This window comes from Takifugu rubripes, chromosome 4 (assembly GCF_901000725.2).
Source record: "Takifugu rubripes chromosome 4, fTakRub1.2, whole genome shotgun sequence".
In the NCBI taxonomy this organism is placed as follows: Eukaryota; Metazoa; Chordata; class Actinopteri; order Tetraodontiformes; family Tetraodontidae; genus Takifugu; species Takifugu rubripes.
This window is the reverse complement of record NC_042288.1, coordinates 14,205,436-14,232,960: the sequence shown is the minus strand read 5'-3', so window position 1 is coordinate 14,232,960 and position 27,525 is coordinate 14,205,436. Positions and strand designations below refer to the sequence as shown.

Sequence of the window (27,525 nt, the reverse complement as noted above, 5' to 3'; positions counted from 1 at the left end):
AGGAAATGAAGCCTCTCCTTGGAAAAGAGGGAGATGCCCCCTGCAAATGAAAGTTTGTTTCCTCATAAACATGTATTTCATGTGACGTGGAGCTGTTAACGAGTACAAAATGTTCTTTTAAGCAAAATAAAATGGACAAATCCTCAATTATAAGTCTCAAGGCGCTTACAAACGCAGAGGTGAAATGAGCAGGCTATTTCATGTTCTGCTTTATACGGTTAAAGACAATAAAACCATCTTAACCATCTCAGTAGTTTATTCTGTGTTCAATTTAGGATGTTCTTAACCCTGAATAAGAGAATGTGACAGAAATGTAAATGGATTTCTGAATTTCAGTGTAGAGATAGATGGTAAACATCAAACCCAGTAGAAAGGAACAGTGGGGTTTAAAATATCTACCCTGTACATCCTAACGCTGTCCGAGCTGCTGGGTCTCCTCAGTTCTGAGGCCCGCAGACACTCCATGAGCTTTATTCCCTGGAGTCTCTTCACACTGTCTTTAGAACTTAAAGGGCTTTCTGAGCTACTTTACTGTATGTTTGGCCCTCCGCAGACAGGCATGTCCTCTCTTCAAGGTTATGCAGCCATAAAAGGACCAGAAGGGCTGAAGTATTATGGGACCTGTAAAAAAGCGTGATAGCTTGGAAACACTTCTCAACAGTCCTTCAAGGTGGAATGGTCACGAGATGCCAGTGACCTTCGTTAAACGGTCTGTGGTGTTGGGGGGGGGGGTACACTCCTCTCAGAATGTCCTGGAATAGTGACGCCAATTCATTTATTTTTGCTGTAAACTGACATTTGGCTTTGACATCAAAAGATGAGTATAAGACGTATAATCTTTTACAGATCGGTCTGTTCCACAACTGGGACAATAACACATTTGTCAGAGGACGTTAGAAGATGGCTGCTGTTTTTCTTGGTCTACCCACAAGACCAAGAAAAAAAGCAGAAGCTGACAAAAGAAATATTGTGAAAGCTTTGGGGTTGTTTTATTTATTTATTTATTTATTTTAAAGAAAGATCCTAAAGCAACTGTTACCGTCATCGGCAACGACATCCAGAGGACAGTGGTGATATGTAATATTTAATTCAACTCCTTTAAATTCACCATAGATCAGTCGAGTGGGGTTGAGGTTGGGGCTCTGAGGGGTCAGTCCATCATTTTCAGTCTTCTAGAAGATCAATTTTGTTAAATGCAATAGTCACAATTAGGTTGGTATCATATATGTTTATACAGAAGTAAATATCCGCATCATACCTATTAATTATGTGCAGCGTCTCAACTCACGGTGCAGTGATCCCTGAGTCTTTGCTCCCCTCTAGAGTTGACAAGAGGAACAGCTTTTCTGTTCAGTTTAACTAAAACTAATGTGTTTGAACTTTATTTGCATTGAGGCTCTACATGTACTACATTATGAGTTTACCTTCATTACAATTTGCATCACGCCGTCCTAATTAGGTCTTTTGTAGACTTATTAACAAATAAAATTGTACCCAATAGGTCTCCGATATGCATAGCAAATATTTACTTTATAACTCGCTCAGCGGGAATTAGAATAGGACATTGTTTGTCGTATAAATAAATATAACTGGTTCTTGTAGTCCTTTCCATGAGCTATAATTTAAGGATGAAAAAACTTTAGGGGACATCGATTACTTTCGTTATTAAATTGACATTATGACCACCGGATGGCGGTGTTGTGTTCCTAACAGATTGGAAAAGGTGCATTTACAGCTGAAACTGCAATTTAAGCGGAGTTTTATTTTAGATCATGTACAAAATTTATAATAACATTAATAATGTAACAAATTTGTGGCTGCCAAAAACGAAAACTCAGTATTTGATTGACTGTGTGGGTGGTGCCGAGGAATGGTTCCGATCCTGTTTCGATATCATCTTGCTTTTCCTGTTGCATGAACGCATCAAGCAAAGAGCAGAAAATACAAAAAAGAGGTGCCACTCGGTTAATTTATCTGGAACCAGTAAAATGTAACTCCCGAGCATCAGGGAAACGTTAAGCGTTCACCATCGTTACTTGGTGAGTTTATTGAGCTCAATCATTAAATAACTATTCCAAAACACGTTGAAAAATGCTGATTTCACGACATGTCTCGTGTAAGTGTTTTCCGTAGTCATTGCGATCGGTGCCGCCCCAGAGTGAGCGGCCGCCGTACTCGTTCTGGTCCCCCTTTTAATCTATCCTCCTGGTCATAAACGATCTCTCCCGTCGACTTTCTAGGAGGAAGTGGAGCTCGCGCCACACAAGTCTGCATCCTCGCGACCAGGCGATGGGCGTGGCCTCTAGATGGGTGTGGTTCTCCGACACGGCTCGTTCTCTCCCAGGCGTGAGTGAGGAACGCCAATTCTGATCCAAGGTTTATGACAGCAGAGTGAAACTACAGACTCACGAAAACAGGTGGACTCCTTTTAATTTCTCTCCTTTCCCCACCCTCTTCACCGCTTGTCATCCTTACAGGAGTCCGGGACAGGTAAGTTTCACGTGGATAATATAAACGAGGGCGTGTGTGTGTTCTAATAATCTAACTAATAACCATGTCTGCCTCTGTTGAAAGGCTTTTTGACTTGGCGTGTCCGATTTTATTCAATCCACGAGTTTGACTTTAAACACTGTGTGGTGGTTTATACTGGAAATGCTTCACAGTCCTATGTGTGTGTTGTCAGGAGCACATTTGAATGGCATTTAGCTAATGAAACGACTTAAAAGAAGACGGGAGCTGACAGCTCTGTGGAACAGAACTCCATGTCATCTTAATGAAGTGCTGTCAGGATGATGATGATGATGATGATAACGTCGTTGTGACCTAATGTGACATTTTGTTGTGCAGCTTCTGCAGAAGCATGGGTCTCTGGCAGGTGCTGAAATCCCAGTTCCTGTGCCACCTGATCATCTGCTATGTGTTCCTGGTCAGCGGGCTCATCATCAACGTGGTCCAGATCTGTACTTTACCACTGTGGCTGCTCAATAAGCAGTTGGCGCGCAGGATCAACGTCAGACTGGGCTACTGCGTCAGCAGTCGTAAGTTCGCGCTCTCGTGGGTCTGTTGAGATGAGCGACCTGCAACAGGCCTGATTGTTTTTAATGGTCCTCAGAGATGGTGGCTGCTCTGGAGTGGTGGTCTGGGACTGAATGCACGCTTTACACCGAACCGGAGAGCTACCAGCTTTATGGAAAGGAGAACGCCATTGTGGTTCTTAACCACAGGTTTGAGCTGGATTTCCTGTGCGGGTGGACCTTCTGTGAGAGGTTCGGAGTTCTTGGGGTAAGAACTTGTCGGTGTCTCTTCAGATTTGGGATTTAGTCGGACAGTTTCCAATATGAACCTCTGTCCCAGAGCTCGAAGGTGTTGGCCAAAAAGGAGTTAAGCTATGTCCCCATCATTGGCTGGATGTGGTACTTCCTGGAGATAGTTTTCTGCAAAAGGAAATGGGAAGAGGACAGAAGAACCGTCGCCGAGAGCCTCCAGAACCTGCACGATTACCCAGAGAACTTCTGGGTACGTTTCAGCCCCAGCTCCACGTTTGCACCCTTTTGCCGCTTCTAATAATAATTTCCCGGGGGGCAGTTTTTGCTTTTCTGTGAAGGCACACGCTTCACACCCAAGAAGCACCAGATCAGCATGCAGGTGGCAGAGAGCAAAGGCTTACCCAAACTGAAGTACCACCTTCTGCCCAGGACCAAAGGATTCTGGGTAACCGTTCAGAACCTCAGAGGAACGGGTGAGCAGTGGGAATGTTTGCATGCATTTGCTAATCAAATCATTTGACGGCTAACTGTCGCCATGCGTCACGTGCAGCTGCAGCCGTGTACGACTCCAGTCTCAACTTCAGAAACAACCAGACGCCAACTTTGCGCGACATTCTCAATGGAAAGAAGTATCACGCCGACTTATACGTGAGGTAGAGATGAATGCTCTGGCTTTCAGGGTTGCTACATTCAACTTCCCTTTTGGGGCATTGGTTCATGATGCGAAAGACCTTACTTCCCCTCCGGTTGACAGGAGAATTCCGCTGGAGGCGATCCCAGAAGATGAGGCAGAATGTGCAGCCTGGCTCCACAAACTCTACCAGGAGAAGGTTAGAGTGTTAAAGATGTGTGATAGATGTCATGGCTACGTGCGGGAACTCCCAGCTGTCAGACAGGAACAAGGCTTTAAACGCACTGTTCTCTCTCCTGTGTGCGAATCTGTCAACAGGACAGCTTTCAGGAGCACTACACCCAGACGGGGCGTTTTCCCGGCCCGATTGTCACCCCGCCACGTCGACCCTGGCCCCTGATTAACTGGCTTTTCTGGGCGTGCCTGCTCCTCTACCCACTAGGCCTGTTTTTAGCTCAGCTGATCAGCTCTGGATCAACGCTAACCATCGTAGCATCAGTGGTTCTCTGCTCTGCAGGTGGGTTTTCATGACCTCGTCACTCCGAAAATGTGGGTTTCGCGGCCCTTCGCTTGTTTTTAACCAGCTTTTTTGTCCAAATATTCCATAAAGCAGCAGATTTGACAAGTCCAATGTAAGTCCCCCTTTTTTTGAAAATGTCGTTTGTGAGCCTGAGGCATGTTGTCATCGTCTGTTAGATGGAGCAATAATTCCTTTTTAACAGCATGACACAGTTGGTTCGTAGTTGAGCGTGAAATGACAAATTAGTACTAGAGTACTAGCTTCTAATTGCAAAGACAGAGACTTTACACCATCATTCAGCCTGATTCTGAGTCCTGCTTCAGTCAGCTTCTCGTGAAATGGTGAATTTACTGTGGAAACCTGTCGAGCTTCTCAAAACTGTTCACAGCGTCTTTGCAGCATACTTCAATATTAAAAGGTTTCCTGCTCTTTTCTTCACAGCTTCATTCGGGGTTCGCTGGATGATTGGCCAGACTGAGATCAACAGAGGCTCCAGTTATGGGAACAAGGAAGTTCCGCTAAACAACAACTAAAGGCAGTTGAACTAATCAGAGCTGCTTCTTTGCACAGCAAGTAATTTTCAGGCTTGCCGGGAGCAAAGTGTGGTAACGGCGCCCTTCCAGACAGGACCTACTGGTCCTACAAGTACAAACCTGCTCCCAGATATCGTTTATTCCTCTGAGTGGACTGGAGCCAGGCAGATGAGCTTCGGAAGTTTTGGTGAGAACATGAATTTGTTCGGCTCGGCAGCAGGGGAAAAATGTACCGGGGCACAATTTTAACGAATGAAAATGTAATGTTTGTGTTTTAACGCGCTGTTTAATGGTTTTTCACGTTGCAAGGAAATAAATGTTCTGTGTACCAAAAAAAGTTTTTTTTTGAATATTAGAATCTAATTTCTCAACTGTCAAATGCTGCGCAGGCTGCAGAGAAGCACAAGTGTTTGAGTTTATGGATATGATTGATGGAGGGAGTGGCGGCTTATCATTAACCGCTGACTAACCGTCTCTGGAATACGAGCATTGAACTAGTCATTTTTTCTGTTTGAGGCTAACCTTTTTGAATGTGTTGGTGGCCAGTTTGATTTTCCATTAAGATTTTTTTTGGGACGGGGGTTTAAAAAAAAAAAAGTAGAGCTACACTGCCCCCTGGTGGTGGTATCGCAATATCACTCTTTAGAAAGGCTATATAAATTGTTTATTACCTTTTTAAGTTAATCAATTCGGGGGATGGGGTAAAGTGCACACTTGGTTTTTAAAAAATGATGTTTATTAATATTGTTTGTACATAGTGAACACTGTAAGAGCAGCAGATGACCTGGGGGGTTTTACTATGAAGCAAGATTAGTAGGACATGGAGGGACGTTGAATCATCAGTCAACATTTTCAGTGTCACAGAAGTGGCTGGAATTCAACCACATCGCCACCCCTACTCCTGCTGAACCAGCATGAGCAGCTCCGATGCCAAATTCCACCAAAACAGGTCTGGCAGGGAAAGGCTAATGTTGGTTTTATGCCTATTTGCTGATTTTCTGTTTTTATAAACTGGAAAAAAAAAAAAGCTCAGCATTATCACTACAGTAAACAAATGAACCCAGATCCAACCCAGACCATTTTATTTAGTTCACTGGGAATGAAAAATTGATGACATCTATTTTAAAACTCACTTTGGCCTAATATGGTCATGACAAAATGATGTCATTCTGGGTCAATGCCAGACTGAAATCCAGCACGCTTAATGTATAAAACAGCACCCCCGAGTGAAGTCAGTGGTTTCTAATGGTATTTCTTATTTATAGTAACACTGATATCCTTCATAATAAAAGCTGTTTCTTTAATTATGAAGATGGCAGATTACTGCATTTTTAGCTGGGCCAAATGGCGCACAAAGTGCCTGAGTTGTACGCAACCGTGCACAGAACCTGCTTTATTTCTTTTTTTTTTTCTTTGTCAAGGCCGCCTTGTCCTTGCTTCATAGTAAAGCCCTCAGAATGAGTGTGGAGGTTTGTGTTCAGCAGCAGGGAGGGCGAGCAGGCACGGCATCCCCTCTCAGATGGCTACGCTCCAGTCACGTGAACAGCTCTGGGCCGGGCAAACTGGTACGCTTGAACGCCGCTCCAAGTTGATGTTTATTCCTCAGCAAAGGCAAAACAGCTAAAAAGAGTCGCTTCCCCCTCTGCCCGGGCTTTCCAAACCGATAAACATCTTAATCCATCCCGTGAGACTTACATTTTTCAACCATAAAGAACAACTGGAAAAAGCTCCATCCCTCCTCGAGTCACTGTCCCTTGGGTAACCAGTTTAAAAGTGCTATATAGAATTTGCCCCCCTCCCATTTGTAAAAACAAACAAAAAAAAAAATCAATGTCTTTTCAGAGGTCTCTTCATTAATGAGAACATGTGTGGCAATAGTTACTTTAACTTTACAATATTGTTTATACAAGAAATAAAGCCAATCCTATTCTTACAGTATGTACAGCCCCCCCGCCCAGTCCATGGGTACATAGACATCATCCCCACAGGTGCAGTTGTTCTCTGAAATGATATTATGTGTTCTTCAGTTTAAGTCCATGTGCCTTCAGCCGCGAGTCCTTTTCCCCATCCTTCCTTTGCCAACATAGTTTACAGTAGTGCTTCATTTTGTAGCAGCAGACAAGGTTCTGTTCACTCTTCATCCGTACAAACCTAAAACAGACAGGATGCAGCTGTTTAGAGACAAAAACATGCTTGGGGGGGGGGGGGGGGGGTAAGTATAGAATAATGGGTTTTAATTGGTCTTACCTTGACAAAGGGGTGGTCCAGTAGCATGCTGGCTGTCCAGCGGCGCTTGGGTTCGCTCTCCAGACAGTGTCCGAGGAAGTCTTTACCTTCTGTGCTTAGCTTCTCGGGGATGGGGGGTTTATGGCCCATTCCCACTTTGTACATGATCTGAAAGTTGTGCTCATACTCGTGCCAAGGCCTCTGCGGTGTTATATTACACGGGAACATTATTAGTCTCATCTTGTTGCTCGGCGTAAATTTAAAAATCGGCATGTTTTCACCTTTCCCGTCACCATTTCGATGAGGACGCAGCCCAAGCTCCAGATGTCCGCTGCTCTTCCGTGACCTTCCCCCTTCGCTCTGGTGATGACTTCAGGGGCCATGTACGCTGCAGACAGAGAATACAGTTCCATCCCTGTCATTGTGCAAAAGGTCACGCGACCACTACAACAACAAACGCACGATAACCTTTTTTTTTTGGGAATAAACCAGGCTTTCAAATGAAATCCGACTGAAGGAAGTTCCTACCTGCTGTTCCCAATGTGCTGTTCACCTCGCCTGGCATGGTGTGAGCGTTGTTCCTCAACTTGACCGAACAGCCAAAATCTCCCAGCTTAATCAACCCGGATGACGTCAGGAAGATGTTGGCGCCTGATTTTTAAGAAGAATAAACAGCTTTAGCGCATGATAAAATGAGAACGACAGGTGGGGGGAGGGGGCAGCATTAGACGCAGACCCTTGATATCCCGGTGGACGATGCCGTGCTCGTGCAGGACGTTGATGGCTGTAGTGGTCTGTTTACTGTAGAGTCTGATGACGTGCTCCTGCAGCCCCAGCCTGGACACCTCCTCCAGGGTCCCCTCGTCACAGTACTCCATGAAGATGTACATCTCCTCCTACAGGAGAGCACGCCGGGAATTTAGGAGGATTCAACAGCAACAACACGCGATGATGACGGCCAGCGGCAGGAAACGCGTCCTACCCGGTGGAGCTCCACGCCGAAGTATCGCACCAGGTTGGGGTGTTTAATGCCTTCGAAAATCTTCAGCTCGTCTGCGGTCTCCTTGATGGTTTTGTGATCGTTCGGCTGGAAGCGGATCTAGATGATGGCGATAGAATGTCAGGGCCCACCTTTAGCTTTAGCTCATTTACAAAAGACAACCAACACACCTCTTTCATGGCCATCAGCTCTCCAGTGTCCACATTAATGCAGGTGTATACCTTCCCATACTGGCCTTCGCCTGTTCCAAAAAACCCCAGAAATGTATCATCACATCTGTATTCACGCACCTTTCATATCAAAGCCATCAGTATGCCGTTATACCTATTTTGTTGCCCCTCTGCCACTTGAAGGTCACTTTCCTCAGCCCGACATGCATGACGTTGTCGTACGACTTGGGGGTGTGGCACACTTGGCCGATGATGTTGCGCTGCTTCATCACGGCGTAGCGCTTTTCCTCCAGCTTGCGGATGGAACGGCGGACGGCCTCCAGGGGACACTGCCTGGCTGCCGTGTCTGAGCCAGGAGACGAGAAACGGCAACCAAAGTTAATGTGAAACGCTACGTAAGAGTCAAGCCATCGCTCTTCAGCAACCAGCGAGCGCACCTTTGGACTGGCTGATGAGTGTGCGAAGCTCCCAGCTCCGACGGGCATCCTTCGGATAGGAGGGCTCTGGAGGAGGAAAGGGGACACGCTTCCATCAATTGAAAGGCTTCACCTTCGCAGTCTGGCTTCATTTGAAATGCTGCCCACCTTCTCTGTCCTCTGTGGGGCTCGAATGGCGGCTCAGGGATTTAAAATTCTCGTGGTAGCTGGATCCTCTACAAGGACACGGAATTGAAACACTGACAAAAAGTACGGTTTTGGGATTGGCCAAGGTGAAACCACAGAGTCCGGACTATCTAGTCTATAACCGATAAAACGCGGGACTCCTGATGACACAATAATGACTCTTCTTCCTGAAAACCCAACAAAAACCCGACACCCAGCTTAGCTTTCACATGAAAAAAGTGAGAGTTCAGGAACCCTTTGCTTCCACATGCAACCATCGCTTGTAGAGAAGCACACATAAAAACACACATATATAATGGCGGCGAGTTACCAAGCATCTCAGCGTGGCTAATGTTAAAAGCACTAAAAGCAGAATATTAGCGCTCCCATTTTCACAACATGCACATCGATCGCAGGGCTCAAAAACAGCACATGTAATGCATCTTAATGCTAAAAATACGCCGTCGGGTTTTTTATTCTCTCGATTTCATCCTAAACTTGAGTCACGAGTGTTGTTTGACATTCTCTAGCAGGGGACTTGGGGGCATGGCTACCTGACATCATTGGGGCTGCTGCTGGGCGCTTTGGTGTGGCTGTGTTCCCCTGGGCCCTGAGGGATGGGGCGAGGGCCGTTGGGGAACAGCTGGTTCCGGAGGTCGCAGGGGAGACTTCGAGAGCTGTGTGGTGAAAAAACAAACTGAGGAGCTCTGCCTTTGGATGTGACAAACGCCTGACATGGGATGGGAATACACATGTGTGAAGGTGTGGCTGGACGGGGGACAGATTCACACACTTTGGTACGATGAGGAAAAGGGACCATCGGCGTACTCATGCAAACACGTGCGGCTGCACTCGCACAAAGCCCACTAGAGAGCAGAAGTGTCAGCTTCAAACAGGAACAAGCCATGCAGGAAAGACTTGAGGCTCATAGACAGCATCCACGTCACTTACCTGAAACCTTCTACGTTGGGGATGAAAAGGTTGGGGTTTGGTGGGTCGCTGTGGCAACGGGGCACCTTAACAGGACGGGGGCTATTCCTGGGGGCTAAAAAAACAAAACGCAAGCCTAAGCTCATTTTTGATGAAACCCCATCAATTTTGGAAAATTATCCCCATTCGAGTTCCATTAGTAGTCATAAATTCTGATATTACAACACAAAATCAAACTTTAACCCCTAAAATGAATTACCATACAGAGAGTGACGTTCACTTGGACACATATGGTTACATATCCAGACGGCATTTCTTCTGTTGGCCACTAGGTGCCATTATTGTCCCGTTTATGGCGGCAATAAACCCACAAAGGTGGCTAAAAGAGGTGAAATGAGCAGCCCCGGGCGACGGCAGCAGGGATCCTCTTACCAATGTACAGACCGGTAACTGGGCTATGAGGTTTTCCAATCACGTGTCCGATGCATTCATTCATCAGAGCCTGTAAATTCTGCAGCAAAACACACACAAAACAATTTGTCGCAGTCCGCGTTAGCACGGCATGCAAAAGTATAACGCAGGGGAAGAAGAACGCAAACGTACCAGGAAGTCGTCCTCTGGCAGAGCTGAGATGAAGGCAGGTTCAATAGCCTGAAGAAAATCAAAACCCTGAGTGGCCCACCTGCAGGTGAAAACAGATGATGAGATGTTTTATAGACGGGAAATAAGAAACCATGCAGAAAACATTGTGGCTATATACCGAGTAGATTTATGTATCCTGATACAAAAGCACATCTTGTTCCATCTCATATTCTGTTCCTGCTTTGGAGAATGATCCGTGCTCAAAAGGCTAACATAATATCGGTTATTACTGGAAAATATAACTCAAGAGTTGTAGCTACATTTCGTGAAACTGCCCTCGGCCTGTTAAGAGTACAATGTTGCCATGGCAGCTTAGTAAAGAGGCCGACGAAGATGCCAAAATAAATGTATTATCACCCCGTGGCAATCCACTGAACATAAATACAGAAATATCGCCGCAGCTCTTCAAGCCTGCATTTAAATAGAAGTTAAGGTTGAATGAGTTAAAACCATAACTATAGTATACCTGGGTTTGGTGCCCCTGCCGCTCTCACATTTGGTGAGGACATAGGTCATCCATTTGCGGGCGAAAGCTATGTAACGTTCCCCGATCCTCTGCCTGAACTCCCCTGACATCAGGCGCACCACCTCCTTGTGATACTGTCATTCAGAAACAAATAGGTGTGAGTCTGAGATGTGCATTTTGTGGCCTTCATTTTCCAACATCGCTCGGTTACCTCAAAGGCAAAATTGTAACCCTGTATCATCGCCTCCCTGTAGTACTGATGCAGAGTGGCCGACTCGGACTCCTCCACCTCTGCCTCAAACTCTGTGGTGAACATGTACTCCACGCGGTCAATGGCTGTGCTGATTTTAATGCATAGTTGAAGCGCTTCGTCCTGCGAAGGGGGGAAAAAATAGAGGTGAAGGGATGATGTTTGTGAACATTTCAAGATGATGAGAGGACACATTCAAAACTGCAAACTAAAACATTCGACAGAAATCCTCAGAAACGCTGCGGAGCGGACACGAAACAGAGAATCAAAAAGTGGCCTCGCGCAGCAGAAAATTCTATATAATGAAAATAGAGCAGTGGAAAACAGATGTGAAAGTAGGACGTCAGTACACCACAAAAGCACGTTTTAACAGCTCAGAAGTCGTCGGTGTGTGTTGGCTTACGCACCTTCAGCTCCTCCAGAGCGCTGGCGATGAGAGGTTGACTGGATGTTTGTTCCCGGCACAGAGTGAGCACATCCTCCATGGACTGCTGAAAGGCCTTCCGCTGAGCAACCAGGTGAGCGGACTGCATCACGATGAAGAGCAGGTTGTCCACCTGAAAGCAAACCCAGATATTTGTAACTAACAGATACATAGCGAACCAATAAATAATTGCACTTTAAACCTTAATAACCTTCATAGTCCTCAGAGTGTCAACCGTTTCCATCTGGGGGACCAGTTTGAGCAGCCCTCCATCCCACTGGGTCCAGTTTGAGTCGGTGGTGGGGTCGCCGGCTCCGTGTTTACTCATGAGCAGATAGGCATCGTCCTCTGGCATCTCATCAGGCTCTTTAGAGCAATCCTCACCTGCAGCGGCATTGAGAAGCTGCAGGATGAGAGGCCGCTGATCCATCAGGGCAAAGGGCACAAAAACCTGCAGCTCCTCCAGGCCTGGAATTTGAACCTGGAGTAAAAGATGACATGCGTTACAGATACTGGCAGAATCCTTTCAGAACTCGCGCAATTTTAAACCAAATCCTCATCTGTTTCACAGTTAAAGTGTCATTTTTTTTACCTTTTAATTGCTTTCTTCAATGAAATTGTGGTCGAGAATTGTAAAAATGGTATGTTTGTACAACACGAACCCACCTTGGCGTAGTTACTCTTCTTCAGTGCCTCCAGGAGACAAGTGACTCCATTAGTCAGACTGAACTCTGCAGCAACTTCTAAGTCCTGCAGGAATGAGAGCAGACGGAGTGTTTCAGAACACACTGTCCTCATTATTTTTATTTTTTTTGGCAAGCAGAAAAAAAACAGGGTCACAGACAGACGTAAAGTCGGTGTTGTTGCGGCCTTCTGTTTCCAAGGCAGCAGCTAGTCAACTCGGATTCCTCTCACCTTGCGGAGCATTTTGGCGAATCCCAGAGCTTTTGATGCTCGCTCCCTGGCCTCGTGGAACAGCTCCTTAAGCGACCGGCTCGTCTCAATAACAGACCGCCTGATGATTTTAAACATGGACCGTTTTAATGGCGTCACAAAAATCTGAAAAATCCTGACCGAGAAATTTAGAAACAATCGCTCTGACCTTATCTCGTCGGATGCCGTGCTGTCATCGGCGCTTTCCCAGAATTCGTTGCCACTTTTCTGCAGGCCAACGTCGAGGAACTCCCCGGTGGATTTGAGCAGCATTCCAGCAATGTCACTGCGCACATCCCAGAAGTCCTGCGTTAGCTCCACACAAACACCGGCTCATGACGCATCAGTTCGGTTTGCATGTTACTGACCAGAAAAGCTTCCCAGACTGGGCCTCCCCGCCGCGGATGTAAGGCGTGATGACCTTGGTGAAGTTCCACTCCTCCTCCAACAGATTCTTTAAGCTATGCGAAGCCTGCGGCAGCTGTTGCAACATCTGGATCCAACTGTGCATGTAGTCAAAGTACACCTAAGAAGCAGAGATCGATGCAAATTCAACCGCGGGACCTTTCACACGAACCGCTTTTCAATTATGCAAAAGCCCACAACCCTGAAGCCGACTATTTAAAGCATCTGTGGCTTTGAGAGGAGGGAGGGGAAGACCTGGGAGACTTACCACCAGCATCTTGTGAAGGTCCTCTTCAAATTCATCGATATTGGCATTTGTCTGCAAGCCCTGTGCATCCGTCACCACGCCTCGCAGCATGAACTGATAATACTGCTTCATCAGGAGACCTCCTTTAAGGACCTCTTTACACTCGCGTACTAACTGCAGAGCACAGAGCATTAAATCAGAGACGTTGTAAACCATAGGAAATGTCAAAACTAACCCAGTCATGCAGTCTAGTATGTGCAAACACAGATGTGATCGAGTGAGAGGCTCCAGCTGCGGCTTGCCTGTTTGATGCTGAGCAGCGAGGGTTCGCCAGCAGGTCTCTGCTCGAGTCGGAGTTTAAGGCATTCGTGGATGACGTTAAGAAGGACTCGACACAGCACGAGAAAGGCCGGCTGGAAGGACGGAAGGTCCATGCCGATCAAGTCCTCCCAGGACACATTCTCTGCTCCCAAGTCTGGGTTGGCCGGACCGCCGCAGGACTCGTGATGACGCGACAGTTCTGGCAGATAATCGCTGTACAGCATGGGATCCGGGAAGTCTGCGAACTGGAGGAGGACGGTTGCGATGCTTACAATCATAATCAACAGGCGGTCCAACGAGTGTTTAGTTTTAAGAGCGCGTTTACAAAAGGAGCGCAAGGTTCAAATCCCGCGAAGCTTTTTAAATTCATAATACTGTCGTTTCAAATGCGGCTTCATTATGAGGCCATATTAAGTTATGTAAATTTGCTCTGTAAATATTAGGATTAGAGTGCCTTGCTCCAGAGCACTAAACTTCTGTACCAGAGCACCAAGTGAAGTGAAGTGGGAAAACAACCTAGAATTGGAAGCAGTTGTGTTCAATGTCCTCTCATCTCCTCTGTTAAAGCTGCCCCGCTCTTTACGTAAAGCTTCTTGCTTACCTCCAGTGCGGGAGTCTGGCGCAGCAGTGCTGCTCTGGCCCTCTGGAGCGAACGGTCCATTAGTTTGTGCAGTCTGAGGATGAGCTTACGCAGCCCCATCTGTTTCAGAGCTTTATCCACAAACGGCCTGTAGATAGCTGTGGGGCAGAATACTCCTCCTCCTGCCAGCACCTCTGTACTTACAGCACCAGCGGTCGGTAGGAACTCCTCGGACAACAATCGGGAAAATTTAGGTATCAGGGAGGGAGAGAGCTCTCCCGCTGCTATGTGTCCCGTTCCCCCGTCCTCCTTGTCGGCGTCTTTGTCCTCTCCATCGCTTTCAGGTGTGAAGGTGGCCGTCGAGTCGTTTTCTTCGTCCTCGTCGTTCTCGTCTTCTTCATTGCCCCGGGAGCAGCGAGGGGAGGGGATCTCGAACACCGGCCACCCGATGCGGGATAAGTCGTGCAGGCCCAGCACGGTGGCCATGACACGCAGCTTCTGGTTGAGGTCCTGGGTGATGTTGAGCCACAGACAGAGCGCCTGCACCCTGCCCTGGAAGTCTCGTGCTGCATACTTTTCATAGTCCTTCTGCAGGGCCTGTAAAGACGGGTATAAAGCCTCCACTGTTTCCAACAGCTCCATTACACGTTTGACTTGGTCAAATGCCAGCCGCTGTCGCTGAACATGCCCCCTGCAGTCAGCACCAGAGCCCAGAGGCTCTGCCGCGTTCATCGGCGTTAGGGGTGAGGCGCTAAAGGCAGTGGGATCTACTCCACAGTGGTTGATCTCTGCTACGGTAGGTTTGCTCTCTTCTCCACAGATGAGATCTGGGACACAGTCTTTGTCACTGTTTTGAGAACAGTGCATCCCTTTCAAGACGGCGTAATTCACCTTAAAGTGAAGCACTTCGTTGATAATGTCAGGGATGGCCTGGCGGGCGGTAAAAAGGAAAAGGTCTTGATCAGTGGTGGAGCGCCGTGCGTGCCAGGCTTGCAGCTCTAACCAAATGACCTCATTGTTGTGACCCATGAAGGCCATGTTCTCGAGGCCTCTCTGCTCCTTCTCCTTCCTCTTGGAGGACATAGATGTGAGTTTGAGCAGCAGCCGCAGGGTTTCGAAGAACTTGAGCCGATCGGCGGGGCAGTCGGTCCTGGAGGTCTGGCGGTGCGTCCGGGCCAGGTGGGGCATAGACACGGGCAGTTTGCAGCTGCTGCAGCCCAAACTCAAGTAATGTTTTCTTGGATCCATGTTGAGAGCGCCAAAAGGGCTGGACTTTGAGAGTGGATCAAGCATAAAGGAGCCCTCGAACGTCTTTTTGTGGTCTCTCTCGGTCGAGCGCAGTGTTGCCCTGTGCTTCTTGCCTTGCTTATAGTTGTGCTCCTCTGAGGTCTCTGTTGGCCTGGGACTCTCTTTCAAACCAGATGGGCTTACGTCTGCTGCAAGGCGCACACACACACACACACACACACTTACACTTAATGAGTTGTGGATACACATAAGGTAAAACTGCACTTTTAGAAAGAAAAGCATAGCGGACCCTTAACAGGAGACCGACCAGTACTCTTCGTCTGGCTGTTTCTCAGGTGTTTCCCAGACATGCGTTTCATCTGACGGTGGGTATATGGAGGCGACGTGCCATACAGCTCTTCTCCCTCCTCCTCACTGGGAGAGTCCCAGGATTCCTCCACCTCAGAGTTCCGTTGGGATGCATCTTCCACTGGCCTGGCCTGCCTGTTGAGGAGAGAAGCCAAAAGGTCTAACCGGGAGCAAACTGTGCTCTGTGGTATCACGCTTAGAGCAAGTCAGCACCTTCACTCATTTCAGTGGCATCATGGGCAAATGTGCACGCAAGGTCACTGTCTGGATGTAGTCATAACAGGGTGTGCAGCAAATCTCTTATAATGCCACGGCAAACATGTTGCCAAACTGCAACTAGACTGGATGTCTGCTGCTAGCAGCAGACTGACGGGCTGTCTGTCCTCAGGATTCCGAGTGGCTGCCGCACAGTTTCTTCACTAGCACAGTTGCAGGCATTGCCACAGCACAGGCGCGGGATAATAAGCTGTGGCTTTGCTACGGGCACCCTTTTTTGCTCTGGATAAACATAATAGCTGCACCACTGAGGGAGAAATAGTAACCCTAAGAAGGATGTGCCAAGTCATCAACCAGGATGCACTATTATCTTTTTTTTTTTTTTTTACATACAAAGTGTGCAGGCATTGTTAGCAGGGCAAATGCTAATGCATCATCCACAAAATCTGATGACAGCCACGTTGCTCTAACTCTTGAGCACGATCGGTGCTTTTATATGTTCAAGATTTTGGATGAAACAAACTTGGCAGCATTTTGCATGGATTTCTGCTGAAAGGAAACCTTGAGATACTTCCTTCTGGGAAATAAAGAAAACAGAGTGCAGGCGGCACGCCTTCCCAGATTACAATGTCGGGGCTTTATTCCCTAATGCCTTTCTGAGAGTTTTTTTAATAGGATTAGAGGGAAAGGTTAGAAGGTCTGACCCTGCCAAGCAAAACAAAAAAGTGAAAGCGGAGGAGGGGGCGATCCAGGCGTTCTGAACGCTGGTGACCATGTGTCCCTCCATCGATCATCTGGCAGAGAGGCACCCCCCCCCCCCCCCCCCCCAGCACGCGCCTCTGGCAGCCTCTGTGTAGGTTGAAAAGCCCCCACACTCCAACACTGTCATCACAGCAACTGCCAGCGTGCGCTGCGATTCTTCTGAAAAGTGACGTCACACGTGCAAGACGGCTTCATTTATAAAGGAACACACATGTGCACGGCGCCAATGAGGGATTCTTCTTATAAAAAAAAAACTAGTTGCAATGGCAACGTGTTGCAAATGTTGCTTTAGTTTTGTGAAGGTCTGGTGGAAACGACCAGGACAAATCATGTACTGATATCTTCATAAAGGTCCATCTCAGACGGCCGCCTCATTCCGTCCTTCCACTTTGTCCGACGGGACTTTTTTTTAAGCTGCAGACATGAGACCAAATTTCAAGCAGTTTGTAGGTTTTGCAAGTTGATTCAAATGGATGAGGGGAGAGTATGAGAAACATTCACTTAAGGCCGCTGCTTTCTAAGGAAAGCCATAGAAAGCAGCGGCCCAGGCTCCTCTCCTCCATCTGCCCCGGTGCAGTGCACACGTGCACACACACACACACACACACGGTCCCATGGGAGCAGCTGTGCAACGACATGCAATTCAAATAGACACCTGCTGCAGACCCTGCTTACTTTGCAAGATTGCAAGCGACATCAAGACATCAAACAGCCATGACACAACAGAATGATCTCTACGTTAAAGTACAACAGTTCATTTAGAAGGAATCTGCAGGGGACGCGGTCTGGCGTCTTCCTATGAGATACAAAAATGTCTTTCTTCAGTATGCGAGCAGGGAGAGTCACATCAAGGAAATGGGTTTGTTTCATTACAAAGACTGGCCACATTCTCGCCTTTCAGTCGCAAAACCGGACCAGTTTGGGGGGCACGGCGTGCACGACACGGCTTCGCCTCTCGGGATCTGTCATCGGGAAGCTCAGATTGTGCTCACTTTGTAAACATTCCAAAGGTGTGCGGTGATTGAGGACGGAAATAGTACGTGCATGTGAGAAGGAACTAGCCCCGGCTTTAAAAAGATTCCCCTCTACGCGGAACAGCATGACTGAATCACTCAGGAATGGCAGCGAGACCAATGACGCCACGACTGCCGGGTATTTGCTCGGTTGCCATGAAACACTTCCAGCACACACGGGGCCGCTGCAGTAAAATCTGCAACAATTACCCTTTTTTTTTTTTTACTTTTGTGCCATTCTACTTGCCGGCTGCACGGAGAAGTCGCCGTCATGCGTGCCGTGCAGTTAACCGCGGCTAGGCTATGGCGCTCAAGCTGTCCCTGCTTGGCTGCAGCTTGTGAATTATCACTGCAGATGGTGTCTGGCTGGTCTCAATGGCTCATCTGATGCCTCGCTGAGGCACCAATAAAGGCCAGTGGAATGCTGAAGCCCCTGGGCTGTAACACTGAGTGCATAATAAACAGCACAAAATCAAGAGTCTTTTCTGCAGAGCGACTGAAGCAGTGATACCAAGGGCTGCCAGAGCCTGACCTCTGACCCCAACCATCCACACTATTGTTCCAGAACGGGACTCTCTATTGTATAGCGGTGACACGTGGCCCGTGAGGCCCACAGCTGAATAGCACACAGCTGGGGAGTGAGCACACTTGCTCACAATACCGAAATTAAAAGTTTTTTTTTTGTCCCCCCCCTCCCCCCGTTTTTACCAGATAGAGCGCAACAAGAAGTTGGTTTTTAGAATCCAAACTGTTCACTGATTGAGTCACGCTGGCATTTGTGCAACTCCCCCCCCCCACACACATTGTAAAATAAACATGTCTGTGGCAGTTCAGGGTCAAAAGGTTGGGAATTTAAGAGCAGAAAGATGTTTGTGTGCATGCACTCCACAAACAAATGAATTTATTTAAGTGCAGCACACAATGCTGACGGGCTGCACGCTAACGCTGGATGCAGTGGTCATGGTTTGCATAACAGACTGAAGAAATATTGCACACAATGTACTTGACCCCACCCTTCTCTGGAACAGAGTGACATTCAGAAGAGTGGACTTCACAACCTCTGCAAGGTTTACTGTACACGCAAGACAGGAGGCACTTTATTTTGATCACGGAGCAAAATAACATGCGCACGCTTTGATTTGACTCTCACAGATTTGACTCTCACACACTAATCCTTCTTTAAAATGCCCACAAAAAAATGCCCACAGGCCTCAGTGTTAAGAGTGAAAGCTCATAGCATTAATTACAGCCAGTTAGTCACATGTTCTTAAATGCAGACGCATGCTTGCAGACTGTGGGCTCCAGCATGAGGTAAATGGCGTAATGACATGTTTTTTCACCCTTTGCCACTTGCATCATAAATGCAGCGCAGGCAGTCGACTGCTCCACCTTGGAACCCTGATCTGGACCTGTAGAGGGAAATCTGAGCTAGTTTCGACTTGCATTCAAGAGAGCAGTCAAATTATTTTTGCCCCGCTGGACGGTTGTGCAAAAATCCTCCGATTTCAGCAGCGCATCTCGTCAGTGGCGTCGCCTGTCCTAACAAGCGTTCTGTTGTTTTACAGGAAGTGACAGCTGAGGGCGACAGAATGTGAGAGTGGCAGGATTTTAGCGAATGCAGGTGTGGGCAGAGACAGGATGCGGACAGGAAATATTCCAGGACGGTCCATCTGCGCTCCGCAGGCTGCGCTCCACGCAAATGCGAGCCTTTGTGAATGCTACCCACGGCATACCCCATTCTGGGGCTCCAGGCAGCGATCCACTGCACACAGCTAGACCACATCCTGAAATCTGTGGAATGTTTGAGAGCCATAATGTCTTCACGCTGGCTTTAAGAATGAGAAATCATTGACAAAGGACTTCTGTAGTTGCGACAACAGTGGCTCTTGGACTGCCGAGCAAACACATAACGTTCCCAGAATAGTCACCGCTGTGATCTAATGCTTTAAATAAATAACTCTGTATCTAAACCTTATCGGGATGACTCCGATTTGCCTGATTTGGTGTGATGTTTGATAAAAGTCACCACTGTTGCACAGGAGGTTAATAACTGCATTTTTTTCCCCCTTTTATGCAACAAAGCCAGCAGAAGAAAAAGCAATCACAATAATAGGACCGGAGTTGCACAACCATGCCAGCAGTTTACGTCCACTTCAGCCTTAGTGGCCACAATAACAAGTGAATAGCAGGCTGCTCATTCCTAACAACAAGCTACTTGCTGGGAAAACTGGGTGGCAGACCTGAAACAAAGTGCAAACGACTGCGAAACCGAAATGAGTGCAGAAGACATAACAGAGTCCTGGGGGGTTTGCCAGGAGCAAACTATGCGGAATGTCGATTCAGAGATGTGCACATAGGACAAAAACACCTCCTGCGTGTGTCTGTGTGCATTCCCAATGTGAGATTGCAGAAATTTTATCGACAAAACCTTGGAATCGAGCACGACCAACGCAGTTCGTGGCTGCACATATCTGCAGAAGCCTGTCGACTAAGTTGTAGTAAGTAACAGAAGACTAAATAACTGTTGCCCGAGCTATTTTCCATGAACTAAAAATATATTGTATTTGCGTTGAGAACAACAACAGCAGCAGCGCCAAGTTTAGCAGCACTGGGATTAACAATAACACTGGATCAACATGCTAGCTAAAGAGCGAAGTTTCTGATTTGGGCTGGTGATAAAAATGCAAGGTCTGGCCCTTTCAGATGAAAAACATCAGGCTTGTGTTCTTTAAGCCAGCATTGCATAAGCCACCTTGCCTCAGTTCGATCAGTTTGCACTAGCAAATTTACCGGGGAACAATAAAAGTGACAAGCGTCAGCTAGCCGTTGTTAGCTAGCTTGTACTGTGACATGTTGCACTGTTAGACGGCGCCTGGTATTTGTCCAACTTGTTACCTTATCATTTGGCGAGCATTCTGTCGCGATCTCTGGCAAACGTGAAGCAGATGAAAGGTCTGTGTCTGCAGCCAGGTTCGCCCGAAAAGTGAAGCTCCAGGGGGAAAAAAAAGTTTGCAACTCCGGTGTGTTGCAAATGCAGTTCGCTGCACGCGTATCACTATTTGACAGGAAGTGGAATTCTAAGTGATGCGCGAACGCCCACATTGGGCGCACTGCATAGTCACGTTCGGCTCCCTATTTGGCAAGCGCGGGGTCCTGATGGTGTACAGTCCGTATAGCGAAATCACGTACCTGCTGGGCTTGTTGCGATCCGGGGGCTCCATAGCAAAGCAGCGGCTCCTTGATCCTAGCCGTGCATGGACTAAACCATGTCTACGCACTCTCAGCCAGACTTTGCACCGTTCAGCAGCTGCAAGGGGTAGGATTGTATGCCTCTCTGAGCACTTTCTATCCGCCGGCACAGTGGACTCTCGCTGGTGCGTATGCCGTCGCCATCTTTCTACTGTTCATTGAGGAGTGCCTCGCTCTTGCATTACTACGGCGGCCCGGATTGGTCACGCACGGATACGACAGTGCAGGGGCCGGTGTTCCTCTGTGTTCTGGGTAAAGTCAGAGTGACTAAATTTAGACTGATGCGGAGAGTCACGCTTTGAATCCCGTACTTAATATTATACTGAAAATGCAATCTTCCAAAAGTGGCTGCCACTTGCCACTGCTGCTACTAATAATAATAATAACACAGTATAATATTGCACATTGCAGCAAAAGCTGGCTGTAAAAAGAACATTATGTGTACAGTTCCTACAAGAAACAGCAATCTATACGCAAGAAATACATAACTAGATATAAATGAAAATGTTTTCTTAAGTAAATATACAGTAGATGCACACAGTGCTGAACTTTAAGATTTAAAGTGATGGTGCTCTTCTTATTTTCAAAATTACTTTGTCTTTTTTTTATTTTTAGGCACAGTTTACTAATCTGCTAACTGAAAACTTGTTGATTCTTTAGCCAAACTTACTGCACGCTTCGACTCTGGTAATTAATAAAGTAATTCACATTGTAGGGATCTGGCGCCCCCTGGTGTCCACGAGGCGTCTGCATTTTGCGCGCACATTATCATTAATATACTGTACTAATAAATTAATGACTAAAAGTAGATGTTCTAATGGCTTCGAGTTGTCATTCTAAGATTATTTCTGTTATGATTTTGCCATCAATAGTGCTACAAGGATCACAGTAAAAAAAAATCCCACCCAAACAGGTTCGTGTTATTTGTTGATTTTAGGATCGACTCCTTCTTTTCATCCTACATCCTGCTACTTTCTCTCCACACCCCGCATTTTTCAGCGTTTTCTTTTCACAGTAGCTGGAGAAAGGCTGACAAAAGGTCACAGCCGCTCGGCTGCTGTGAAATGAATCCGAGGGACCAACCGAAACACCGTCAATGAAACGACTCGAGTCATTATTACCTTGGAGGAGTGGGGCGATGACGTCACAGCCCCTTTGTCACCGAGACAACAACGGATGGATTCACGTGTCTTTGAAAAGTGGGCGAAATGACAGCATCTTATCCAAGCGAGCGTCTTCAGTGGACTTCTTTCCAATTATTTTTAATTGCATCAAAACCCAAGTGTGCAACAGCGAAAAGTTGTGTTTTTTGAAATCGGGAATTAACGACTGCTGCGCGTTTCGAGGCTTGCTTTTATTTTTCGCAGCGAGTCTCTAAATTTAAAATATATATATATATATATGTGTGTTTGTACGTTCGTTATTTTATAAATAGAAATTGTGTTTACATATTCACTCATTAGCACCAGCCCTTCTGTTTGGCGCAGTACGAGATGTTTTTCAACTTTAATCTTTACAGTGATGACAAAGCAAAAGTTCCGACGACCGTGAACGCCTCAACACCACAGCAGGTTGCGCGGAGGGGGGAAGCGTTTTCGTTTGAGCTTTGTCTCTAACAATATCCTCCTTGCGACATATCGGGACACTATTACACAGGAGGAAGATCATTTTTAATTATTTATGTATTTTTTGTAATTGTAGTTAGCCATCGATTAGCCCGGCGCAGATCTAATACAGCCTATCCTGTCAGAATGCTTCAGTCTCTCGCCAGCAGTTCGTGTGTCCGGTTAATGCAGAATCACAAATCGACGTGGTATTTTGCATCTTTATTGTTGGGTTATGTCCTTTATCTCGTATTCGGCGCTATCATATTCTCTTCGGTGGAGCTGCCGTATGAAGACCTCCTGCGTCAGGAGCTGAGGGCCCTCAAACAAAGGTTCCTCCAGGAAAACGAATGCCTGTCCGAGGAGCGCCTCGAAAGGTTCCTGAAGAAAGCCCTGGATGCCAGTAATTATGGCGTGTCCATCCTAAATAACGCCTCCATAAACTGGAACTGGGACTTCACCTCGTCGCTGTTCTTCGCCAGCACCGTGCTGTCCACCACAGGTGAGTGCGGCCCAGGGCGCACAGGATGTTGCAGCCCGTCAGGTGCACAACTTCCCTACCCTTTACAGTCTATCATACAGGATTATATACACACGGTCATTCTTGCTAATATTGTAGTAAAGTGAGAGCTTTTTGGTGCCATAACTCTGGGACAAATCTATGGAATTAATTAATTCCTTCATGTACAGGAACTCCTTTGATCCCATATCTGCTTAAATGTTTGAGACCGGCTTGTCAACATCGCCTCCATTTCCCCTAAAGCATATTTAGAATTAAGTCCCACTGTACAAATAGTTGTGTTTGCTTTCTCTTCGAGGGGATGTCGTCCAGGGCTGTACAAATTTTCTTTTTTTATTTAGTTTTTTGATAATGCTTTGTCAGAACTTCAGCCTGACAGCATGGAGGCGGTTGGTTTCAAGAGTCCAGACACTGAAGGTGTCTGCCTGCGTGGAATCCGGTCTTAAACCTTTGCTTTTATCCCTCTGCAGCTGATAGTTGCAGCATTCTTTGGTGGTCCGTCTTCCTTTGTGGTCACCGTGCGTTTAACTGTAGTACTTTCCCTAATTGTCATGAACATGTGGAGTTTTTAGAGGCCCTATAATGATGAAAGCAGAAGATGAAAGTGACGATTCCTCATTTTTGTTCAGCTTTTTTTGTTACACACCTGTTAGATTCACTTCATGAGTCCTTCACCGACACCGACATGTATTTAAATACTGAAAAAACAACTTGCATATGTAGATAAAGTCTGAACAAGCTCCAGTTTAACACTCATTTGTGTAAAAGTATGGATAAAATAGGAAAACCTCCATAATATTTGAGATAATAAGAATTAACAAACCTACGCAAAGGGAACTACACAAACATGTTGCATATATACAAAAGCCACGCCCAAAATTCACACCGCAGATCAAATTTTATGACATGTTATAATAAGACACAAAAGAGAGTGGAAACAAATGCCAGCAGATGCACCTGTTATTATTTAATTAAGCATCGAGTAGAAGACGGCAGCTTATATCAGCGGTCAGAACGGTGGCCTGCAGGCGCAACTCAAACAGAAATAACTTTTGATATTTCCTGTCATCTCGCCTGGGTAAGATAAGAGATGGCAACGAGTGCAGGGTTAATGCTGATCTACTTTCTATGCGGGTCTGCATCTTCAGGGTACGGTCACACGGCGCCCCTGTCCGATGGTGGAAAGGCCTTCTGCATCATCTACTCCGCGATTGGCATCCCCTTCACCCTCCTCTTCCTCACCGCCGCCGTGCAAAGGATCATGGTGTTCAGCACTCGGAGGCCGATCTCCTACGTCCATCGGCAATGGGGCCTGTCGAAGGCGGTGGTGGGCGTCGCCCACGCCGTGGTGCTCAGCTTTCTGGCCATCTGCTTCTTCCTCCTCATCCCGGCCGCCGTCTTCTCGGCGCTGGAGGACAACTGGAACTTCCTGGATTCCTTCTACTTCTGCTTCATTTCGCTCAGCACGATCGGCCTCGGAGATTACGTCCCCGGAGAGGCGGCGAATCAGAACTACAGGGAGCTGTATAAAATGGGCATCACTGGTGAGCTCGCCACACCTTTATCTTCTTCTTTTCTATATAAAATGATGATTTCTGTGTGGAGTTGAACAAATTCACTTCAGCACAGAGTTCGGAACCCGCAGAGACGTTCGTTTCTAGTGATTCTGGGTCATATCACTAAACTTGAGTGTATTTCTAAAGTCGGTGCCTCATCGCTCATAAATCTCATTACATCCTGTTTCCTAAGAGGATATTACTGCCCCATTTGTTTATTCTGGAGGAACAGCAGGCTCATCTCTCTCAGCCATAAAACCAGCCCAGTTGAAATAAAAAATATCTATATTTGTCATGTCTACACTCTAGTTTGTGCTCCGCTCTCCAACAGCCTCCTGTGCTGAACCCATTTTCTTCAAAGTAAAGCGTAAGAATTGGCGTTGCAGCAGTTAACTGATTTGGTAACGTCACCCTGACACTGGACTTTGAACTTTGGTGTGACACGATCTACTGTGCCCTCATTTTGACCAACCCTTGTTGCCGCGGCAATAAATAAATGGGTTCACTCCAATGGCCAATTTGATTGTGTTCCAGTCACAATGCTCCCCAAGGTCCTTTGTTGATAGCACCTAACTGCTGCTATAGTGTGAGCTGTAGCCTGCATGTGCATGTGTGTGGGTGTGGATGTGCACGCGCCAGTCAGAGACATCATTCAGCATTGTGCCATTTTGTTGGAGAGACGTAAGACTGTTGGTATAAATAGCACCAGAATCATTTGTACGTCCATCCTTCCTTTCTTGTGACGAAATCTTCTGCATCAGAGTTAATATTAACACGGATTTTTAGCAGTAATTAGCACGCACAGATTCTTTTTTTCCTCTTTTTTTTTAAACCAAAAGGAGCAACTGATGCTCACCGATTCACAAAATCTGCTACGTGCTCCCACGGCTGTGGTCCACCAGCTTTCGCTTCCTCCAGCTCTCCCAGGCTGCAGCTCTCCTTCACTTCATGTAATACCATAGGGCCATAACGCTAAGTTAATTTTGATTTTATTTAACTTGTCAATGTGAACCAGGAAGGGAAACGGGAACCGAAAATGTTTTGACCTGCAGTTATGCTTCGGTTATTCCTGGGCTTTCCAACATGGAACTGGAATTAGCACAACGAGCACTTTACTGCCCCCTTGTGTCTACCTGTGTGAACCACATGTTTCAGACAGCATGTGTCTCTTTGTCCCCTTCATCTGTCATCGTCTACAATCATTCACTCTTCTCACATTTCTTTCTGAGCTGAATGGGTTCCTTTTTTTTTAAATTTGGTGCTCATTGTCTTTCTCCCTTGTCAGTCTACCTGATCCTGGGGCTCATAGTGATGCTGGTGGTGCTGGAGACCTTCTGCGAGCTGCAGCAACTGAAGCAGCTGAGGAAGATGTTCTACCTTAAGAAAGAGAAGCAGAAAGACCGCATCGCCATTTTGGAACACGACCAGCTGTCTTTCTCCTCTGTGTCCAAAGCGGCTGCGTCTTCTAACGAGGACAATAGACACATGTTTGGTAGTACAACTACTCTGGTCCCTCCCAGAAGTGACACAATCGAGTAACCGCCACCACTTAGGAGGAAAAACGGCTCCTACATGTGCGGCCATGAGTAGTTCCCAGGTAAAACTTAAGAGTCCTAAGTAGGCAAAAACATTCCTTCACTATATAGTGATATTTAGTATAAATTAAACACAGCAGAAACTACAATCTCAAAGGAGCTAATCTTCATTATTTCACATCTTAGGAAGTCATTGGCCTTAAATCTTACTCAAATGTTAAGACAAATAGCATAAAATGCTACGTAAGTTTTATACATGCAGCCGTTGACAGGTAAGAACTGTAGATTAATGTGTCAACATTTACAGATTAAAAAAAGTTCCACCTAGAACTAAAACATCTCTTAAAAATGTAAACATGTCAGGAAATAACTCCCTTTATGACACTGAGTTATTCAAAGACACCATGTACTGTACAGCACAATATGTCTTTGTTTTGGATTCCAGTGATGCATATTTTCACCATATTTTATAGATCGCACACAGCGTTTGGGAATATTTGCCGGTAGACGGAGCTCATGAAAGTGTTACACAAGTGTTTTCTGCTTAATTGCTGAGAAAAAGGCCAATATTTACTTGCAAGAATTTTGGTTTCCATGGTCCGTGTTTTGGCTCAGCTTTGAAAAGGTGCTGGTCGGGCTCCACATTTCTCAAATTTAATTGTGAAGGAACATATTTGTCAGCATTTATTCATACGGAAGTTGTCTATGTATGATGATAAGCACTATCATGTATTGGTTTTTCGCTCTTATTAGCTGATTGCATTTTGGATGGTCAGAAACAGGTACAGTAGGCTGGTCGACCATATACAATTGAAATTTTGAGTCGTCGTCTGGCCTGTCCCCTAAAAAAATAAAAGCTTAGTTTGCACATTTAAAGCCCGAGAGGCAAAAAAAAAAAGAAGGAAAACTGATGATCCACAAAATCCTGAAAAACTAGTGCTCTCATCTCTATAAGAGTCAGCTGTCCAACTGAAACTGCTGTATTTGTATTATTTAAATGTTAAAAGTATATTTTGAATATAAAATCAACAAATGATTGTGCACCACGACTGGGAAAGCTTGAAAAGTCGCCGGAGTGTTTCTCATTTGCTCTCCAAACAAGGAGGAGGAATTTGAGCCGGCGGATGCGCTTTGCTGCGACGCCTTGTGTGTTTTGTACGTGAAGGAAAACCATTTAAATGTAAAAAAAACACGACCACTGTCTGTTCTCAGATCCTCTGTCCGGCGCTGTTACACGGCTTAGTTAGGGTTTGTGGTGCCTTTAGTAACGAGACATTTCATCTGTGTTTTGGAACCTGAAGTCCTTTTTTTTGACAGCATTTCTCTTC

General features: G+C 46.4%; 3 protein-coding genes across 6 annotated transcripts; 2 read left to right on the top strand and 1 right to left on the bottom strand.

Moving 5' to 3' along the window:
• The first annotated feature begins 2,269 nt into the window (after positions 1-2,269).
• Positions 2,270-5,287, top strand: LOC115249554 (1-acyl-sn-glycerol-3-phosphate acyltransferase delta-like). Of its 2 annotated transcripts, none has more exons than XM_029835187.1 (9): positions 2,270-2,417; positions 2,848-3,038; positions 3,113-3,282; positions 3,355-3,516; positions 3,586-3,739; positions 3,817-3,919; positions 4,021-4,096; positions 4,216-4,414; positions 4,859-5,287. In XM_029835187.1, exons 2-9 carry the CDS (start codon positions 2,861-2,863, stop codon positions 4,948-4,950), a joined length of 1,134 nt encoding a protein of 377 aa, XP_029691047.1. In that variant the 5' UTR covers positions 2,270-2,417; positions 2,848-2,860; the 3' UTR covers positions 4,951-5,287. The 2 variants fall into 2 exon arrangements, with proteins under 2 accessions (XP_029691047.1, XP_029691045.1); XM_029835185.1 differs by having other exon boundaries at positions 2,278-2,490.
• Positions 5,288-5,668: 381 nt separating this feature from the next.
• On the bottom strand, positions 5,669-21,149 carry map3k4 (mitogen-activated protein kinase kinase kinase 4). Of its 3 annotated transcripts, none has more exons than XM_011603428.2 (27): positions 20,923-21,149; positions 15,684-15,877; positions 14,168-15,582; positions 13,548-13,811; positions 13,267-13,419; positions 12,962-13,119; positions 12,763-12,879; positions 12,576-12,675; positions 12,327-12,410; positions 11,872-12,141; positions 11,644-11,793; positions 11,198-11,359; positions 10,987-11,120; positions 10,482-10,560; positions 10,311-10,389; positions 9,900-9,993; positions 9,503-9,625; positions 8,931-8,998; positions 8,784-8,849; positions 8,501-8,692; positions 8,347-8,417; positions 8,159-8,275; positions 7,913-8,072; positions 7,705-7,827; positions 7,458-7,564; positions 7,198-7,377; positions 5,669-7,101 (listed from the first exon to the last, which is right to left on the bottom strand). In XM_011603428.2, the coding sequence occupies exons 1-27, from the start codon at positions 20,952-20,954 to the stop codon at positions 7,081-7,083; spliced, it is 4,713 nt and encodes a 1,570-aa protein (XP_011601730.1). In that variant the 5' UTR covers positions 20,955-21,149; the 3' UTR covers positions 5,669-7,080. The 3 variants fall into 3 exon arrangements, with proteins under 3 accessions (XP_011601730.1, XP_011601731.1, XP_011601732.1); XM_011603429.2 differs by lacking the exon at positions 20,923-21,149 and adding an exon at positions 20,629-20,863; XM_011603430.2 differs by lacking the exon at positions 9,503-9,625.
• A 1,240-nt stretch (positions 21,150-22,389) lies between these two features.
• kcnk1b (potassium channel, subfamily K, member 1b) lies at positions 22,390-27,094 on the top strand. Its single transcript, XM_003964192.3, has 3 exons — positions 22,390-23,088; positions 24,255-24,650; positions 25,948-27,094. Exons 1-3 carry the CDS (start codon positions 22,734-22,736, stop codon positions 26,199-26,201), a joined length of 1,005 nt encoding a protein of 334 aa, XP_003964241.1. The 5' UTR covers positions 22,390-22,733; the 3' UTR covers positions 26,202-27,094.
• Positions 27,095-27,525: the final 431 nt, after the last annotated feature.

Coding starts and splice junctions, on each gene's coding strand:
- LOC115249554 (XM_029835187.1), top strand. CDS start 2,861: ATGGGTCTCTGGCAGGTGCTGAAATCCCAGTTCCTGTGCCACCTGATC. Junction 3,740..3,816: donor TCAGAACCTCAGAGGAACGG/GTGAGCAGTGGG, acceptor CGTCACGTGCAG/CTGCAGCCGTGTACGACTCC. Junction 4,415..4,858: donor AGTGGTTCTCTGCTCTGCAG/GTGGGTTTTCAT, acceptor TTTTCTTCACAG/CTTCATTCGGGGTTCGCTGG.
- map3k4 (XM_011603428.2), bottom strand. CDS start 20,954: ATGGAGCCCCCGGATCGCAACAAGCCCAGCAG. Junction 15,583..15,683: donor TGGTCGGTCTCCTGTTAAGG/GTCCGCTATGCT, acceptor TGCGCCTTGCAG/CAGACGTAAGCCCATCTGGT. Junction 8,999..9,502: donor AGCAGCCCCAATGATGTCAG/GTAGCCATGCCC, acceptor GTGTCCTTGTAG/AGGATCCAGCTACCACGAGA.
- kcnk1b (XM_003964192.3), top strand. CDS start 22,734: ATGCTTCAGTCTCTCGCCAGCAGTTCGTGTGTCCGGTTAATGCAGAAT. Junction 23,089..24,254: donor CACCGTGCTGTCCACCACAG/GTGAGTGCGGCC, acceptor CTGCATCTTCAG/GGTACGGTCACACGGCGCCC. Junction 24,651..25,947: donor GTATAAAATGGGCATCACTG/GTGAGCTCGCCA, acceptor CTCCCTTGTCAG/TCTACCTGATCCTGGGGCTC.